The sequence below is a fragment of the Lepisosteus platostomus genome, chromosome 24 (assembly GCF_059453375.1).
Source record: "Lepisosteus platostomus isolate fLepPlt1 chromosome 24, fLepPlt1.hap1, whole genome shotgun sequence".
Taxonomy (NCBI): domain Eukaryota; kingdom Metazoa; phylum Chordata; class Actinopteri; order Semionotiformes; family Lepisosteidae; genus Lepisosteus; species Lepisosteus platostomus.
Genome location: NC_142634.1, coordinates 5,479,664 through 5,499,478, shown reverse-complemented (window position 1 = coordinate 5,499,478; position 19,815 = coordinate 5,479,664). Strand labels below are relative to the sequence as shown.

The 19,815-nt window shown below is 40.7% G+C and overlaps 1 protein-coding gene, 1 long non-coding RNA gene and 1 pseudogene across 2 annotated transcripts in view; all 3 read left to right on the top strand.

Annotated features, from left to right (window-relative positions):
• The window catches only part of LOC148641425 (uncharacterized), a 173,520-nt gene that overhangs the window by 4,489 nt on the left and 149,216 nt on the right, over nucleotides 1–19,815 (top strand). The window lies entirely within an intron of this gene.
• LOC148641437 (uncharacterized) lies at nucleotides 2,782–6,293 on the top strand (annotated as a pseudogene).
• On the top strand, nucleotides 10,853–11,722 carry LOC148641436 (G protein-coupled receptor 183-like). The gene has a single exon (XM_088618812.1). It carries the CDS (start codon nucleotides 10,853–10,855, stop codon nucleotides 11,720–11,722), a length of 870 nt encoding a protein of 289 aa, XP_088474938.1.

Here is a 19,815-nt window from a genome sequence, read left to right as displayed (position 1 = left end):
CTCCATGAACTGATTTCAGGCTCCAAATGTATTTTCCACATTGAGAGCCGGCGCCAGGGGAAAAATCTGTAAGGGGTGTCTGAAACTCTGAGGGGGGCGGACTGAAATCTCGCTACCATGCCACTATGCCACTGATTAGTGCTTCTGTCACGGATGTCGGAAGGGACAAACCGTGGAATGGCAGGAGAGCGTAAAAGACCCTACCGTAGCGGAGAGACGGGGGTTAGCCCGGGCTCAGCTATTCAGGAAATGCCGTATAGAAACATATGCCCTCAGGCTATGGACCTGGGGCGACCTGGTGCCAGGCGGGTCTCAGGACATCCGAACCTCAATGCTGAGTGAAGAGGAAAGGGTGACCAGGAGATATATACCCCTAGACAGAGACACACCGGAATGACAAGCAAAGCACAGGAAACTAGGGACAGGACAGAGTAGGGGCGCCCTCTAGCTGTAGACGGCGTGACAGCTTCTCAATGGAAGATAACGACAAGCAATCTGGTACTTAGCTATGAAGTACACTTTCACTTTCATTAGTACTGGTGTTTTTCTCTGGAGCCTGATCATTTCTTATACTGCATATTAGGAATGGAAGATCCTTGGTTATATCTACAATTTAAGATATTATTTGCCTCATTAATTTGTTAGGACTGATTTCAACAAACTTCGCCTTCTCACAACTAATAAGTCAAAATAATTGATTTTTCTTTACTACATAAAGTATGTTTCATTCAAACACTAAATTACTAAACTTCTGTGATTGTTTTTTACAGAGTACATACCTGTATATCTCTAGAATATAACTAATTGGTCCCCAGCAAAGTAGTGACACTTGGGCAGGTTGAAGTTCATCTCTCATGCTGGGCAGCTAACAGTCCACTAGTTCAGAAAGACAATATACATCTTTAGGAAAACCGCAGTCCCTGGTATTTTGGTATAAAGTATGAACAAAATCATACACACAGATATACCGTAAAATAAAATAAAAAAGTTAAAAAAGCTTTTGTGTTAAACGTAATGTTTCAGCGGCATTCAAAGACATTCAGAGGCACTGAAAAAAAATTTCTTTTTAATTCCTCAAATTACTACGAAAACCTAACGTGTGTGCTTGCAGTTTTGCCTTGAACAGAGAACTGCAAACACTCCGTAAAATTAAGTAGGTTGCAATTCTGTCTCCACGGTAACAGCTATAATTAAGCTTACAACAGCTTTCATGGTTAGACGTTACTTTTAACAAAAAACTACGAAACCGAGAAGAACAGATCAGGCTGTAGGACTATGAATTACAGTCCAGTCATATATTTGACCTGCTCAGCTACAGCCGTCTGAATCCTCGAGGGAAACAATGCTGCACCCGGTCTTAAAGATAATTGGCACCATCTTCTGTTCATACCTGGTAGTTGTACAGGACTGACTGCTCCCTTGACACAATTATTCATTACAATCACGACTGAAAAAAATTCAACCTGTGACGGAATAATATAGAGTACGTGATTTTTTTGCTCAACAATATAGATGTGATAATCGAGAGGAAGCCATTCGGTATGTACAGAGATGAGCTCGGGATAAATCATAAATTTATTTCATGTTAATGATACAGCTGCATCTACTGTCCTCTCTACGTCATCAAAAACACGTTAATAACTACACTCCGTGTTAATAGATTCCTCTCTGTACAGAGCGGCACTGATTGAAGTTCTTTGTCCATTCAGTCATTTTGACTTTGTTATAAACGACCACCTCAGCTCATGACATTGATCGGTATGCAACTGTCAGACAAAATGCAAACAACTTGAAACTGCTGGACTCAAACTGAAAAATAACAGCTCATCCAGCTGCTCCTAATCACAATCGTTACCGACTTCTGTTTAAACACTTTGATGTGACTCAGCGCTCACACGCATCTCCTCTCGTTTTTTTTTCCGCCTCCTCCCCCATCTCCACCTGTGCAGTTTCCCCTTGGTGAACTCCTCTGTCTTAGTGGGGAGTCCAGCCTCCTCGTCCTGTGGCCAGGCGGCTGCATATTAACCAAACGGGTAAAACCAAAACCTATTACACTAAAATACTCCACATACATTCGCAAAGCAGCTCATTCTCCGATGGCGTCATTCATCGTGAACAGATTGAGAGTTAATTATTCTCAGGAGACAGGAAGCCCCAGACATTCAAATACCGTGTAACACGTGAAATCTCCTGTGTTTAATTCTTCTATTAAAACTCAAGGGCAGAGTCCTCAGATATTCATTTCACGATGATTTCTCTGAACCTCACTGTGCCGTTAGCGGTGGACTTTAATGAAGCTGCAGATTATTTCATTTTTATAGCAAATCTACTAATTTCTACCAGTGCTGTTCTCGTGGCTGTCTCGGTTGTGTTGGGTATTCTTTTTAAAAGTCACTTCGAGCTCAAAACAGATTCATTTTCATGCTAAACACAAGCATATGCGACACTCTGTCTGGGGTAGGTGGTTACTACATCGGGCTGTTTGATGTTCAGGAGGGTTTTCCTTCCAGAAACGGCACCTATTACATAGTGCCTTCGCTACTGGGAGTCAATATTCTGACAATCTTGTCTGCACAGGTGGACCGATTCCTTGCTGTAGTTTATCCTTTTACTTACAGTCGTTATATAACCAGGACTGTAGTTATAGGAGTTTGTGTTTTCTGCTGGTTTTACACCTATTTCTCATTAACGGTTCAGAACTTCGTTGCTGTAGAAGTTGCTGCAAACGTGAGCGCTTACGGTACCTTGTTGTTCCAGACAATAATAATCGCGAAAGTGCTGATGAACGTGAAACTGTACCTCATCGCTAAATACCAGATTGCTCGCGAGCCGCCGGGTCCAGAGAGAGACAGCAAGAAAGAGTCCCTGAGACTCATCATCGTGGTGGTAGTCTGCTTCCTGGCGCTCTGGACTCCTGACTTTTACTACATTATCCTGGTCCAGTTGACCAGATCCAGTTACATGTTCAAGAACACCGCCAGCGACCCCCTGGCCATGATGATAAGATTCACTTCAACCTGTACCCCCGGGCTGTACATCTGTGGGAGCCCCTGTCCTGCGAGGACTGGAGAAGATGGCTAAGATGACACAGAGGTTCTTGTCTGTGGAAGAACATCAGGTCACTGACTGGGGCCGTTTGTAGAGTACAGCGCTGCTGGACTGCTCCTCTGGGACACTTGGAGTTTAATAACTTGTGTTCTTGGGTCTCTCGTGTTGGTTTGTAAGTGGATTTCCCTTGTGGATAATTGGTTGCATGTGTTTTGTGCATCGGGGGGGCAGCTAAATTATTTTATTGAGGGGATATTTTGTCTGAATGGTAGATTAATAGACTAATACAACTTGATATTATGCAGGGGGACCATTTTGTCTGGTCTGTAGGTGCCCTTGATGGTTCTGGAAAGTTAAAGAGAGTCTGCTGTGGGTAGAAAGGTGTCCTTGCACCTGTATAATTGCTAGGTGACAGGCTTTCACGTGGGTTCAATTCTGCACCTGGGGTGCTGTCTGTGTGGAGTTTGTATGTTGTCCTCAAGTTCACTTGGTTTTCCCCCAGGGGCTCCAATGACTTACTGGTAGGTGAACTGGCTTCTGGGAAATCCAGCCCTGGTGTGAGCGTGTGTCTGTGTGTCCTGTGATGCCCCATTGCTTTCTGGGATAGGCTCTGCCCCTTCCGCGACACTGAATCGGACAAAACGGTTAGAAAATGGACGATAACTAGCAAATCTGCCAAATTCGCAATAAAATATTACAAAAAGGAATTGATTCTAAACCGTTTGTTTTAGACGACTATGTGATTGTGAATTTCAAGATGAAAAAATAAAATTAAACTAGAAATCGTTGTTTATTTCATCTAAGCAAGTCGTTTAGTGACCGACGGTCTTTTTGAATGTGTTACAAGAAAGCAAGTTTTCATTTGGGAAAATCCGAAAAACAACGCGGATATATGTCCTAATTACAGCAAAAGGTTTTATATATTTTTTTAAAAAAATCTACAACTAATAAGTCAGTTGAATTGATTTTTAATTACTAATAAAAGTATTTGTTTCATCCAAACACTGACGTTTTCCAGAGTATATTATTTTGGAAAACCGCGTTCCCTGGTACTTTGGAAGGCGGTATATACAGTACGAACAAATGTTTTCACACATATATACTGTACAATACTTTTAAAAAGCTTTTGTGTTAACCGTAACGTTCCAGGGGCATCCAAACTCATTCAGAGGCACCGACAAACGATTTTTAAAAATTCTTTAAATAACGAAAACCGAACGTGTTTGCTTGCAGTCTTGCCTTGTATAGAGAACTGCAAACACTCCGTTAAATTAAGCAGTTCGCAATTCTGTCTCCACGACTACAACTATAATTAAGCTTACAACAACCTTCACAGCTAGACATATTATTTTACAAAAACTAAGAAACCGAGAGGAACAGATCAGGCTGTAGGGATATCAGTTACAGTCCAGTCATATATTTGACCTGCTCAGCTACAGCCGTCTGAATCCTTGAGGGAAACAATGCTGCACCCGGTCTTAAAGATCATTGGCGCCATCTTCTGTTCATACCTGGTAGTTGTACAGGACTGACTGCTCCCTTGACACAATTATTCATTACAATCACGACTGAAGAAAATTCAACCTGTGACGGAATAATATAGAGTACACGATTTTTTTGCTCAACAACATAGAGCTGATAATCGAGAGGAAGCCATTCGGTATGTACAGAGATGAGCTCGGGTTGGGATTATTATTTTATCATTTTAATTATTTAATGTTAATGACACAGCAGCTTCTACTGTCCTCTCTACGTCAAAAACACGTTAATAACTACACTCCGTGTTAATAGATTCCTCTCTGTACAGAGCGGCACTGATTGAAGTTCTTTGTCCATTCAGTCATTTTGACTTTGTTATAAACGACCACCTCAGCTCCTGACATTGATCGGTATGCAACTGTCAGATAAAATGCAAACAACTTGAAACTGCTGGACTCAAACTGAGAAATAACAGCTCATCCAGCTGCTCCTAATCACAATCGTTACCGACTTCTGTTTAAACACTTTGATGTGATTCAGCGCTCACACGCATCTCCTCTCGCTCTTTTCCGCCTCCTCCCCCATCTCCACCTGTGCAGTTTCCCCTTGGTGAACTCCTCTGTCTTAGTGGGGAGTCCAGCCTCCTCGTCCTGTGGCCAGGCGGCTGCATATTAACCAAACGGGTAAAACCAAAACCTATTACACTAAAATACTCCACATACATTCGCAAAACAGCTCATTCTCCGATGGCGTCATGCGTCGTGAACAGATTGAGAGTTAATTATTTTTAGGAGACAGGAAGCTCCAGACATTCAGATACCGTGTAACACGTGAAATCTCCTGTGTGTAATTCTTCTATTAAAACTCAAGGGCAGAGTCCTCAGATATTCATTTCACGATGATTTCTCTGAACCTCACTGTGCCGTTAGCGGTGGACTTTAATGACGCTGCAGATTATTTCATTTATAACCAATCTACTAATTGCTACCAGCGCTGTTCTCATGGCTGGCTCGGTTGTGTTGGGTATTATTTGTACAAAGTCACTTCGAGGTCAAAACAGGTTTATTTTCATGCTGAACACCAGCATATCTGACACTCTGTCTGGGGTAGGTGGTTACTACATCGGACTGTTTGATGTGCAGGAGGGCTATCCGTCCAGAAACGGCACCTATTACATCGTGCCATCGCTACTGGGAGTCAATATTCTGACTATCTTGTCTGCACAGGTGGACCGATTCCTTGCGGTAGCTTATCCTTATGCTTATAATCGTTATATAACTCGGACTATAGCTATACAACTCTGCTTTTTCGCCTGGTTTTACACTTACTTCATATTAACGGTTCAGAATATCGTTACCATTGACGTTGCTAAAAAAGTGAGCGCTTACCTTACCTTGTCGCTCCAGGCAATAATACTCGCGAAAGTGCTGATGAACGTGAAACTGTACCTCATCGCTAAATACCAGATTGCTCGGGAGCCGCCGGGTCCAGAGAGAGACAGCAAGAAAGAGTCCCTGAGACTCATCATCGTGGTGGTAGTCTGCTTCCTGGCGCTCTGGTGTCCTTTCTTTTACTACATGATCGTGGTCCAGTTGGCCAGATCTACGTACATGTTCGCGAACACTGCCAGCAACCCTCTAGGCTTGATGTTAAGATTTTCTTCAACCTGTACCCCCGGACTGTACATCTGGGGGAGCCCCGCTCTCAGGGAGGCTGTGCTGAAGACGGTGTGGGGGAGAGTCTGTCCGGTACTGAGAAAAAGGTAAGAACTGTACCAAGAGAAAATGATTCATAGCGTTAGTAGTGATCGGAGAAATGTATTAACATTTCACACTCTCTGTTAAAACTGTGGTATTAAGATTATAGGGTTTCTTAATTTCGTTCTTTAAAATTTTATTTAAAAAACGTCTTGCAATCCAAGACCCCTGTCATGTGTTCCTGTAGTTGTCTTATTAACTGAGATAGTAACTTGCTTAAGCAGAGTTTTTGTACTTGGTTTCAGATTCTAAATTTTACAAGATTCTGAATTAAAAGCCCTTCGAATACTGTAATTTTAGTTTTAACTCTCAAGTGGTCCTCGGCTGAAATATTTTTAATTATTGCAAACCTTGTGAGCTACAGTATACGGACTAAACAGCAACGTGGACTACAGTACATGGACTAAACAGTAACGTTTATTTAGTTTCTCCTCTAACAAAAGCATCTGATCGAGAGATCTGCAAAACGGAGGTCATTACCTCTTGAAACTCGATTTAGCTTTTTAAAATCCGCTAGTTCTGAACAGTTAAAGGCAGAAAATAGTTGTGGTTTATCTCTGGTAACTAAAACTACCTCCTTATTTTAGCTCGGAGCTATTTCTTAGGGCATTTTCAACTGCTATCTTAGAAAATGTTCTAAGCGAAACATCCGAAAAATAAGAGAACCAGACTCATTGGTGAATTTTGTAATTAAAACACATACATACTAGATTTAATCCACGAGACAATACAAACGTCATAGATACAAAAGGTTTTACGTTTTCTACATAGTTTTTTTTTATTTACTGTCTGAATTTTTGGGTTTGAAGAGCAGATTTAGGATTCCAGCTAGACATCTACGACTGACACACAACGGAGGTGAACACTATAAACAGTCAATTGTAATTATGAGACGCTGCGTCAGCATGCGTATGCTGCAAAGGACCAGGTAAAGGCTCCACAGCCGAAACGTTGTCTCTTTTCGTTTTCTTTTCGGAATGGCATGGACCTTTACATGTTCCATTATTATACGTTGTTGTTTTTTTTCTTGTGTTTATAAGGAGGATCTCCTCAAGATCTTAAGGCGAAGGAGCAACAATACAGAAGAGATGCCGACTGTAGCGAAGGAGAAGTCAGGAGATCCGCAGCAGAATTTAGCACATTCGGAGTGGACAGACCACACCGGGTAATTCTCCCCGACAGGCTTTCAAGAAGAACTGAATTTGGTCTCTACCAGAAATAAGTGTGGTAATTAAGCAGATAATATTTTATAATAGTGAAGGGAGTTGATCATTTATGATGAATATATATAAATAAAGGTCTTGTAAAAAAAAGTTATATATCTGTGCTAATCTAGACCGTTGCTTTAAGACAAACTTCAGTGAACCTGACCACTGCAATTTTTCTGCAGCTCCATACTAAACCTGTTCTCAAGTACAACGAACCCAAAATAACAGCTGCTGTACTCTGTCACAGCTGAGTATCAATTGAATAGTTGTATAAAAAGTATTTTTTTTTAGTGTGAAGGGACTGTTCACTTGTTGGGTTTCAGGGGAAAGCAGGGATATAGAGATATGGGGGGTGGGGTGGCAGAGAATAAGTTGTATAGGCAAACGCAAGAGTATGCTAAAGAAAAAACTCTTAGATGAAGTAAATAAATGTAGCCACTGAAAGTGCATGAGACTTACCTTTACACTATCACAGACACAGATGTAGCCCACATGTGTTTAAAATCGTAGGGTAAGTGGACGTTAACTGGGTGCAGTAAACTTTCTTTTCTTTAATGATGCAGATTTGTACATTTATTGTTGGAGCCGTTCAAGATAAAGAGCTTCAGGTGCTCAAGTCTCCCCATTCCTCATCCCAGAATGTCAGCTTCCCAACTGCTTCAGGCAAACCGAAACCTTATCCTGTAATCTGTAAAACAAATATACTGTACGTTCTAACATCTCAGCTCTGTTTTATAATTGGTCCAAGTGTTTAAATAAACTCCATAACTGTCATATTTCAAAGCAGGTTACAGCATGTTTCCTAAGCAGCTACACCTTTAATGACTGTTTTCAATAATGAATTTTTTAAAAACCCTAAGAACCTCCTATGTCTAACGAGGAGGATAATGAGGCTATTTTGTAATTGAATGCTCAGGTTGGAGCAAAAACCAGCAGACACTCAGGCCCTCTGGGATTCGAGTCTGGTACATGGTTTTTACCTGTGTCATCAAAAAACATCTAAAGCAGTGAGCACACACCATCAATCAAACTGAAATAATAGTATACATTTTTTTGTATGAATTCAAGTCATTGTTTCAAGTGAATATGAAATTAAAAGGATGTGCCCGAAATACTTGCTGATTTTGGGTCAAAGTTATGTGGTAGTATAATAGATAAATCAATAATTTTATTTTCTATTGTGCGCTTCACAGCAGATGGCAACACCTGTAACTAATATAAATCTCATCACAAAAAAAAAACATCAAATCACTTACAGAAAGCTGCTTATTCCTCCTACCAGCCAATGCCATTCACCTATCTCTGAAGCAAGAAACATAAAACAGGATTATATTATATAAGGGGTATAAGTTAAATAGAATTGTTACCATCAGCTGTTATAGGCAAGCAAAGCTGAAGGCTTTGGTTTTGATTGGTTTGCAGGCCTGAAACGATCCACAGATTTAAGATTTAGTATAAGTATAAAGAACAATACAAAAGTACTGGTTAACTTCAAATCTTGGGGTCACCTATATCATATGGTGGTGGTATTAAAATGTTATCATTTTAACTTCTGATTATTCTTCAAAAAATTCAAAGCACTCTAGGATGATGTGCATATAATACACCTTACAGAAGTAAAGATATCCAAATGTCACAGTCGCAATCTCCAGTGGGCTTGAGTGAATTCTGCAGTTGTGCTACTGAACGTGAGACGATTCGATTGTTTATTTACTAGAGCCTGGACTTCTACTGATTATTCCCTTCTGAATATCCTAATCTCAGACTATACTCATGCTTTATATTAGAAGAGGACAACCTTAAGATCCACCTTAAATCTCACAGAGATCCTATTTATTTTAGAAAGGACCAGCGTCATGCACGGATGTAGAGCACATGTAAGTAACACACAGTCCATAGAATTCTGGACGTATACATGAACTATGAACTCTTACAGACTGGTACGAATGGAGAAGCTGAGCACCAGACACATCACCTCTTCTGACAAGAATCCCCTGTCAGCTCCAGCAGTACCTGAGAGCCCATCTCTTCTTCAAATGCCAGACTGCGACAGTGATCTTGGTGTCAATGTTAAACAAAGAGGGTTGAAATGTATCCTCATAAGGTGAATACAATAGGATGCAGAACACACACAAACACCTACAATCCCACGAAGCTCATAGTCACACATACACACTCCCAGCAGCCACCTCCACGTGATTTTGAGCGTCTTGTGACAGAACACGTGGGAGGGGTCATGTCACTGACGCGCCCTGATTCCACAACTACCCCCGCTCTTGAACTTCAGAAATACATCTAAAGATTTTGCATTAAAAAAAACAACAAATGTCGTACCGTTAAAAATCAACAAATTTGATTTTATTTTACTAGAAGTATTTCTTTGCGTCATATGAACACTTCATATTTACAAATGCTCTAAGTATTTTACAGAGAGCACGAGTGTCTCTAGAATCTCTAGTCTCTCTAGAAAATAGCTAATCGGTCCCGAGTGAAGTGTCACCTGGAGAAGGAGACGTTTGGGCAGGGTTAAGTTTATTTCGCAACCTGGACGACTAAATGTCCACTACTTGTGGACAGGAGGCCTATTATTTTGGAAATCTCAGTTCATAGTATTTTTATAGAAAGTAAGTGTCTTTGTATACACGTGTATTCACAAAATTGTATATCACCGAAAATAAAGTGTTTGTGTCAAACGTAACTTAGCAGAATAAAGTCACTTTTAAACAGACGATTTTGTACATCCATTACTTTAACATGAAAAAAAGAACTTTTTTTCGTTTCAGTCTTGTTTTGGACAGAGAAGCTTAAATGTTGTATAAAATTAAACAGCTGGAATATTGTGTCCACAACTACAAGAATAATGATGTTGAGACTGCGGGTATATTTAAAGTAAAAATAAAAACGAAAGGCATGACGAAATACTATAATGTATACTAACAATATACAGTATGTGATTTTTTTGGATCAACACGATAAAGAATACAATCGAGAGAAAGACATTTATTCTTCTATCATCTTCGGTAAATTCGTGTTTATGACACAGTAGTATCTTCTTTTGTGCTCTCAAATTGATCATTTATAAGTTTTAAAAATACGGAGTTTTAAAATATGCTTCTTTGTACAGAAAGGCACTAACTTCAACGTTCTAAATTTTGTCCATTCAGTCATTTAAAAAAAAATACAATACCTCTTATTTACATGCAGCTGTCATGTTTAATAAAATGCAAACTACTTTCAGATTCTCAGATCCTAAGTTAATTATTCCCTGCAGGCCTGAAACCCAAGACGTGCTTCGATCGTTTAACGCTTCGCCTGTTAAAACTCAAGAGCGACATCGCCAGATACTCATTTCACCACGCGATGGTTTCTCTGAACCTCACTGTGCCGTTAGCGGTGGACTTCACTAAAGCTGAAGATTATTTCATTTTTATAGTCAACCTGCTAATTGCTACAAGTTCGGTTCTCTTGGCTGGTTCGGTTGTGTTGGGTATTATTTGTAAAAAGTCACTCCGTGGACAAAACAGGTTTATTTTCATGCTGAACACCAGCATAAGCGATACTCTGTCTGGGGTAGGTGGTTACTACATCGGACTGTTTGATGTTCAGGAGGGTTTTCCTTCCAGAAACGGCACCTATTACATAGTGTCTTCGCTACTGGGAGTCAATGTTCTGACCATCATGTCTGCACAGGTGGACCGATTCCTTGCAGTAGTTTATCCTTATGCTTACAATCGTTATATAACTAGAACTGCAGTTATAGGAGTTTGTGTTTTCTGCTGGTTTCATACTTATTTCTTAATAACGGTACAGAACCTCGTTACTGTCGATGTAGCTGCAAAAATGAGCGCTTACGGCACCTTGTCGCTCCAGGCAATAATAATCGTGAAAGTGCTGATGAACGTGAAACTCTACCTCATCGCTAAATACCAGATTGCTCGGGAGCCGCCGGGTCCAGAGAGAGACAGCAAGAAAGAGTCCCTGAGACTCATCATCGTGGTGGTAGTCTGCTTCCTGGCGCTCTGGACTCCTGACTTTTACTATATTATCGTGCTTCAGCTGACCGGGTCTAGATACTTGTTTACAAATTGCTCCACAGACCCTTTTAGCATAATGATAAGATTGACTTCAACCTGTACCCCCGGACTGTACATCTGGGGGAGCCCCGCTCTCAGGGAGGCTGTGCTGAAGACGGCGTGGGGAAGAGTCCGTCCGGTAGTGAGAAAAAGGTAGGAACTGTATCAAACAACTGTGCCTTCGAACAGCAAATTGTGAGAACTAAATTCTCAGTTGTATTCAATATTAATTTATTTTTCGATCTACTTTGCTCTTTGAGATCTCGCACAAAGATAATTTTTCTGTTCCGTAATTGACTCCAGAATTGCTCTCATAACATTCATATGTGTTTTTAACATAATAAAGAGTAACAAATGACAAGACCCTGATATGCCAGTCTTCCCCGTTTGGCCGTTAGCAGCTCATTTCTCCGAAGACCTCATCCAGCTGTTTTCTAAAAATGCCAGGGCCTCACCCGAACGTTTTGTAATCATGGTGGGTAGCTGCGTCAGGACTACACCTGAAGAAGGCTCCACGGCCGAAACGTTGTGTTCTCTTTCTTCTTTTTTTCAGCATGGAATAAACCTATGTTTTGTAATCATGTCCGATTGCTCCCCATTTGGTGTATGAGGGTCTGAGGAATTAGTGAGGAAATGTTTTGAAACCGCGTTTCGCCAGTCAGTGTAAAAAGCTGAGCAGTTTTGTAAAATAACTTTGGTCATTTTTTCCCAATAGGTCTTATCAAATTGAACATTTCATGTGGAAACTCTTTATTCATCGACTTTCTCTTAGAACCATACTCATATTTCAGCATATTTTTGAAGTCGACTTTGAACTAATTAATATTATTATTATTATTATTATTATTATGAAACCACAATGTGGTCAAATTGTTACTTGTGTTTTGGGGAACATATTAATGACACTAATAATCAAGATGTTCGATAGCAAAAGAAGAGAGATGGGTTTGAGTCGACTAGCTCTCCTGTATTTTTTTTCATGATTTTTAATCGTTTAGGGAGCGAACAGGACATTTTGCCGGAAAATGTAGTTTTAGATCATTTTAGGATGTAATATCCGACATCCTAATCCTTAAATCCTGCCTTCTTCCTTTATAGTAGGTTTTCAAAAGTAGGATATGGAAATATTAGTTTAGTAATGCAGTAGGATCCAGTCGCCGTAGACTTGACGGGTTGCTATTATGATAGTAAATGAAATTAAAAACATATTTATACCCTTATCTCGGTATATACCCTCCTCAGGTCTGATTCCCTGGCGACAATTTGATTTCTGTAAAGAGACCAAAACTGTGCGTCATATTCTAAAGGGGGGTCTTAAAAGAGCCGTGTATAATTTTAATATAACACTCCTTGATTTAAAATCTACGCCTTTAACTGTCAATCTGTCTCCCTGATTTATCGCGTCCACGCATTGTCTACATGAGGTAAATGATGCGTCACATAAACCTTAGAAAATTTGAACTAAAAGGAGAGTTTTAAAAAGTTTCTTGACATTTCATGAAAGAATGACGTGTTCAGAATTATGGTATCTTCTTGTAGTAAGCGAATCCTTCTGAATTGTAATTCGTATAATATTATAACACATGAATGTAATCGAGTAATATATTCGAAACATCCCTTTTCATATGTGTGTGGAGTTTTGCACAACCGACAGTTTTATGATTATGATCTCGCTTTCTTTAATGGAGCACAAATATTTTAGTAATCGAGTTGATATGGCAGGTATATACGTCTATTTATAAACTTCACTAACTTTTAGGTAAAGCTCATAATGTTATCCCTAAGATAATCCACCTGTTCGTTTACAAATAAAAAAGGCAGTTTAATAACGTTCTGCTTGAAAACCCGACGCTGCTCAGAGACAAGGCGAGCCAGTCTGTAGGGAAAGAGGCAGCGTGTTAATTGCTCCCAGGAGCTCCCGGGTAGCAGGGACTCTTAAAATACTCGTTCAGCTTCAGCTTCTCATTTAAAATCTCAGCGGGCTTAATGACACACATTCTCACGGAAACAGTCCTTAAAACAACCTGAACAGAGACGACTCTCTGAATTATAACCGAAGAGGACAGACCTTAAAGGTCCACTATAAATTTCCACAAGTTTTATAAATGAACTGGACGGCAGTTATGCACTGATGAAGAGAAGTTCATCAACACACAGTCTATAAAGGGCTATGAACTCTTACAAACTGGCACCGGTAAAAAGGTTGAGCACCAGGCGGTTCACCTCAGACAAAGTATTCACCTCTTCTGACAAGAAATCGCTTTCAGCTCCAGCAGTAGCAGAGAGCCCATCTCTTCCTCAAACGCCAGACAGTGATCTTGTTGTTGATACTAAACAGTGAGAGATAACATGATGAGTACCCTCATAAGGTGAATAAAATAGGATTCAGAACACACACAGACACTTTTACTGTCTTTCACACACTCATATACTCCCCCTTCCTGACGGTCTTCAGGCAAGACATCTTTTGTTGGGTCGAACTACAACCAAAGAAAAAACTAAAATACTAGGTAAATAAACTACATAATGAGTAAAATATACTGATGGAAAAAAGAAACGCAACCCCTCCTCCTCCACACTCTGGCCCTCCCGTCTGCGTGGAACAGGCTGAAGAGTGACTCATCGGTGAAGAGGACCTGATGCCACTGCTGACGATTCCATCGCAGCCTCTGTCTGGCCCAAGCCAGTCGGGTGCGACGTCTAGGGGGTGTGAGCACACAGGTCACATTGCTCAAAGGCCAGCAGCATGGAGCCTCACTGTCCTGTCACTGATGTGGGCATTGTGACTGCTGGCAATTTCAGCAGCAGGACGGGTGGCAGATCTGAAACGATCTCTCAGGTGGACCAGTCTGATGTGCCGGTCCTGCTCTGGTGTGGTCACTCGAGGGCGACTGGATCTTGGACGGTCATCTGTCCTGCCGGTCTGCTGAAACCTTCTCTGCAGTCGGGACACAGTGGAGCGGCTCACTCCATAGTGTCTGGCAATGCTGGCACATGACATGCCTGCCTGCAGCATGCCAATGGCCCTCTCCTTTGCTTCTGGTGACATTCGAAGCATTCTGGAATGCACAGAAAACTGACGAAGTGTGGCCTTTTTATTGCAGCGACCTAAGCTTTGAATTAAGGCCTTTTTAGGTGACCTGATCAGGCATTGCTCCACCTGGACCTCGTTGGGTAAAAGTGCACCTAACGAGCTTTCATGTGATTGGCAAATTACAATGCCTCACTGCACAAGCTGTATTGCTGGTCACAGGGCTTAAAACTAATTGACAACTTTTTGTAAAATACAAAAGCTATAACTATAGTATTCTCATTCCAGAAAATGTAACGTTTCTTTTTCCCCCCCATCAGTAGGAGAGGTCAGCCGCCTCGGAGACTCCCTTCCTTTGAGAATCAAACTTGAAACAAGAAAGATGGTTTCCAAACACGGGGGAAAAAAACATCTTTCATCTGTAGGAAAATTAATAAGCATTCAGATATGCACCTTCTGAAACGGAGTGCGCACAGAACATCACCTGAATCACCCCGGCCGCCAACCTGCTGTTGAAACGCCACCTGAAACCTCATAATCTGGATACACGATGAAGGCTTCGAATGTTATGCGTAAAAATCGTTTCTGTTTTCCAGGACCGGCCCGGACTCAAAAAGACAAAAAAATCTGAAGAATTCCCGAACATAACGAAGGGAAACTGAAAACGAAATCGGCGCCATAACTGAACAACGTCGTAGAGTTGCGCACCCTGTGAAACCTCAGTACGTTTAATTATTTTGTTCAGAATTTTTCTGCGGTTTAAAATTCATTTTTTGCAAGAATATTAGACAACACAGCGAGAAACTTTTTTTCATCAATGTTTTTTAAAAATTATTCTTCGAAAATAAACTTTCATGCGTTATAAATCAGATGGATTTGGGGTGCGGTTTTTATCATTTATGTTCTTAAGCTGTCTCATGAAGAGCGGAATCACATGGAAAAACGTTTCGTAACAATGAACCAACGACCCTCTATGATACTAAAAGCGAATTTAACAAATTGTACACCATTAATACACTTTCATTTTAATTCTGCCTTTCTCGTACCTTTTCTGTCATCAGGAGTGTCATTTCTGTCTGGAGTCTCACAGTTCAGACTCAGTCTGTTCTTTTAACAGAAATTTTTGTTTTATCAGTTTAGCAGAAGGAACGACACACGGTGTCAGGGAGGGAGTCTTAACGAACGTAAATGTTAAATGATGTGTCCTTTGACACTCTAAGCATATACAGTACGTTGTCTAACGTCTTACTCTTTGTCAGAACTTAATCATTTCACGACGACAACAATAGCAATTTGTAACAGTTGAAAAATTACAAATTCTTGGAAAAAGCAGTTGGTTCTGAAAACGTATTTTACAGTGGGAGAATGGCGTCTCACACATTGTGATTTTCCAGATGTAAAAAATGAAATTAAATTTGAAATTTTCATTCATTTCACCTAATACCTTCATTTAGTAACTGAAGGGTTTTCCCCCCCCGAAGTATCACAGGGCACCCATTTATCATAAATAAAAATATATATATATTGTCCAATGTTGCCGCGTTCTGCACGTATGAGATGGTAGACTCTTGTTTCTCGGATGTGTAATGAACAGTGTAAACTTTGTACATAGTGCCCCTTTAAAAAAAATAGCCCTGCAGTCCTGGTTCCTTTTCACGTTGGCGAATGTGCTCTGCATAAAAAAGAGCAACAGTGGTTCAGAAAGTTGCAAATTCAAGTCTTTTTAGATACGTGGCTCGACAGACAGGTCGAATCTTCACATGTCTCTTGATGCCTATGTTTATTTAAGAAGGAGACAATGCGAAACTGATTACTTCTTCAGATTTTTAAAAACGGACACCGCTACGAGGTATTAAGACGTGTTTAAAGCCTCTTTGTAAGAGCATACAATTGCTTGCTAATGTTCGCTTTTTAAGGTTACAATCGCAACTCTGATTCGGGTATGATATTGGAGACAAATTTAGTTTTCCTGTTCACACAAACTCATAGAAGATAATGATATTAAATGCAAAATCCACCGCCGTACCTTCACCAGGGCAAAGAGAGGAGCAAAGTTGCAGAATTGTTACTCTAGCGCCAGTAACCGAGCGCTTGAACTCGGCAGACTGGGTCACTGGAGATCAAAGTCACCGTGCAAAATCACGTGATCACCTGAAAAACAAGGCGCTATATCTCGGGAACAATAGTAGCACAAACGCTACTTTCAACGGCACAGACGTAGCACTAACGAATGAGGTGGGTTTCATCGTTTGTGCTGTCTGTAGGGGGGGCAACTGCACGGAGATTAATGCACACGGTATAAAAGGTTATGTCGCCATCTTGTGTTCATACGTAGGCAGTTCCACAGGATATTAAAACGTAAGACCAGCATCACCAGATACTCATTTTACCAAGGGATGATTTCTCTGAACCTCACTGTGCCGTTAGCGGTGGACTTCAATGAAGCTGCAGGAGTTTTAAAACGCCTTTATTTCTTGAGGTGCCTCAAGCGATGGGGGTTGCCAATACATATGTTGGTGAACTTCTACCGCTGCACCATCGAGAGCATCCTCACCAACGGGATCACCGTGTGGTATGGCAACACCTCTTCGCGAGAAAGAAAGGCACTGCAGAGAATGGTCAATATGGCCCAGAAGATCATCGGCTGATTAAACAGCTCTATGAGGACCGCTGCCGTGGTAGAATTCTGGCCATCACAGAGGACAGTCACCACCCCGAGCATGAGGTCTTCACCCCACTGCCCTCAGGCAAGAGATATAATAGCATACGGACACTGACCACTAGATTCTTCAATAGCTTCTACCCACAAGCAGTGAGATTGGCGAAAACATTTAGCCATCCCCCTCGGACCACACGTACACCATCACCATCTACCTCTTTATGATTTCTTATCTATTGCACATCTCCAGTCATTGTTTACACGTCTGTATTGTTTACATTCAAACTGTCTACATGTTTACTTGTACATTGTCTACTGTCTGTTTGTATATTGTCTTGATGCACTGTCTGCACTTTGTGTTTTTACACTTGTTTTACAATTGAGAGACTTTCTGTAATTCCATTGTACCAGTACCGGTTACATATGGCCATAAAGTTCAAGTTCAAGTTCAAAGGAATGCCGGTGAATTATAAAACCGTAGATTTTTGTCAATTTTATAGAAAAAAGGGGATCTCTTCAAGCTCTTAAGAGTAACAGCAACAATACAGAAGAGATTCCAACCGCAGCGAAGTCAGGAGATCAGAAACAGACTATCCCATGAGGAGGGGGAACACCGGTGAATTAACCGGCAGTTCTTAAGCCCCCAGTTCGGTTAATCGCTTCTCTCCCTCAGCAACTTGCCGAAATTTCTCTTATAATTCCTGTGTTACGACGACCTTTTACCCTCTCGTATCTGAAAATCATAAATATTTTTTACAAACACAAAACTCTTAACATTTACTAAATTATGTCTAACAATAATAAGCAACCAGGGTCCCCCCACCCCCAGACCTGGGCTCTTTACCTCAGTTACCTGGCCCCCCAGAACTCCTGAGATTATAGACACATTAGGAGTTTGTATATGTAATTATATTTTTAAAAAAACGACAGGGAGAAAAGCTTTCCGACGTGCCTGTTGTATCAGCAAAGCACCTTTCCACTAAATTCTCTTCATTAAAGGAAGCAATACAGTTCTCGTGTGCCCCTAAAGCTTCAAACACATAGAACAGTATTTTTGAAAGCTGTCCTTAGGCTGCAAACCACCGCAACACCTGAGCGAAACTGGAGATGAACCCCACCCAACGGGCTTATAGAAGTCCATACAACACAATCAAGAGCATCCGTTTTCATGATGATTGCCAACACTGCTTGTTCTCGTCTTTTTTCTTAGTATCGCCTCCGTGCTCCGCTCTTCACACTCCCTGTAGCTGATTGACCAAGCGAGGCTGTTCAGTTCGTATTGATCCGGCCGCAAATTTAGATACTGAAGGGAACTTAAAATAATGCAGGTGTTATATCGGCACACAGCGCCAGAGTAACCAAAACGTAAGCACGACAGCGTTGCAAACACAAACTGGCGCCGTGTGCCGACTTAACAGTAGGTAATTTATGGACGGAACTTTTAAATAGGTAAATAATTTCAAAAGCTTAACGCGAGTCAAATGAAGAGCAAAACTGCAGAGCTGAGGTAAGACTTACCTTCAGTCTCAGAGAAATAAAAAAAAAATCCACGGTGTTTATTTTCTCTGGAGCCCGATAACCTCTTCCAATACAGTTCAGTATTGGAAGATCCCTGGTTACATACACGATTTAAGATATTATTCGCTTGATTAATTTGTTTCTAATAGCAGAAAGAAAACTCTTTGGCTCCGTGCTAAAGTAAAACGTTACTTTAGGATCAATTGCAACGAATTTGGCCTTCTAGTCTCTGTTACATAGTTGGTCCGATTATTTAATTAACTGCTTAACCGTTGTCGAAACCGGCTCCATAGTGCTTCATAACAAGATGCACCTTTAATTAAGTGAATGTTTTGAATAACGAACTGCTAAAGACCTCTGGAACATCCCACATGTCTAATGAGGAAGATAATGAGGATAATCTGTTAATTGATTACTCAGGTTGGAGCAAAAAGCAGCAGGCTCTCAGACCCTCTGGGATTCGAGTCTGACACACCTGGTACACGGTTTTTACGTCATCTTCTCCAACACTAAGCATACAGCCTCTCTTAAACTGAGTAAAACTGAAACATTTCCAGAGAAACATTTTAGATTGTTTTACTGTTTTTGTAGTGACCCGTTTCTCAGATGAAATTATCAATCTGTTTCTTCCTTTAATTGTTCACGTAAAATATATCCATTTTTCTTGTTTACTCTGCATACTGTCCTGTTTGATATTGTATAATGCCTGTAAAGTACCTGGAGAATGCTCTGTTTTGTATGGTGCTACATGAGAATGCAGTTGATAAATCATTTGCCATTTCTCCCTTCACAGCACATAGCAGCACCATAATGTATGTGAACAGCACCACTAATAAAGAACTTCTTTTTAAGTCTGTTAACAGAAAGATATTTATTCCTTGTAAGAGTCACAGCTCTAAACCATGTGGCACAAAACGGAATTACAGTAATAAAGCAAGCAAATATATTCAATAAAATCTGGACAATTGTGCCAATCTAAAGACTTGTTCTGTTTTTTAAAATAAAGCCTCTTTCCCAGTAACTAATCCTCTGCCTGAGGCTG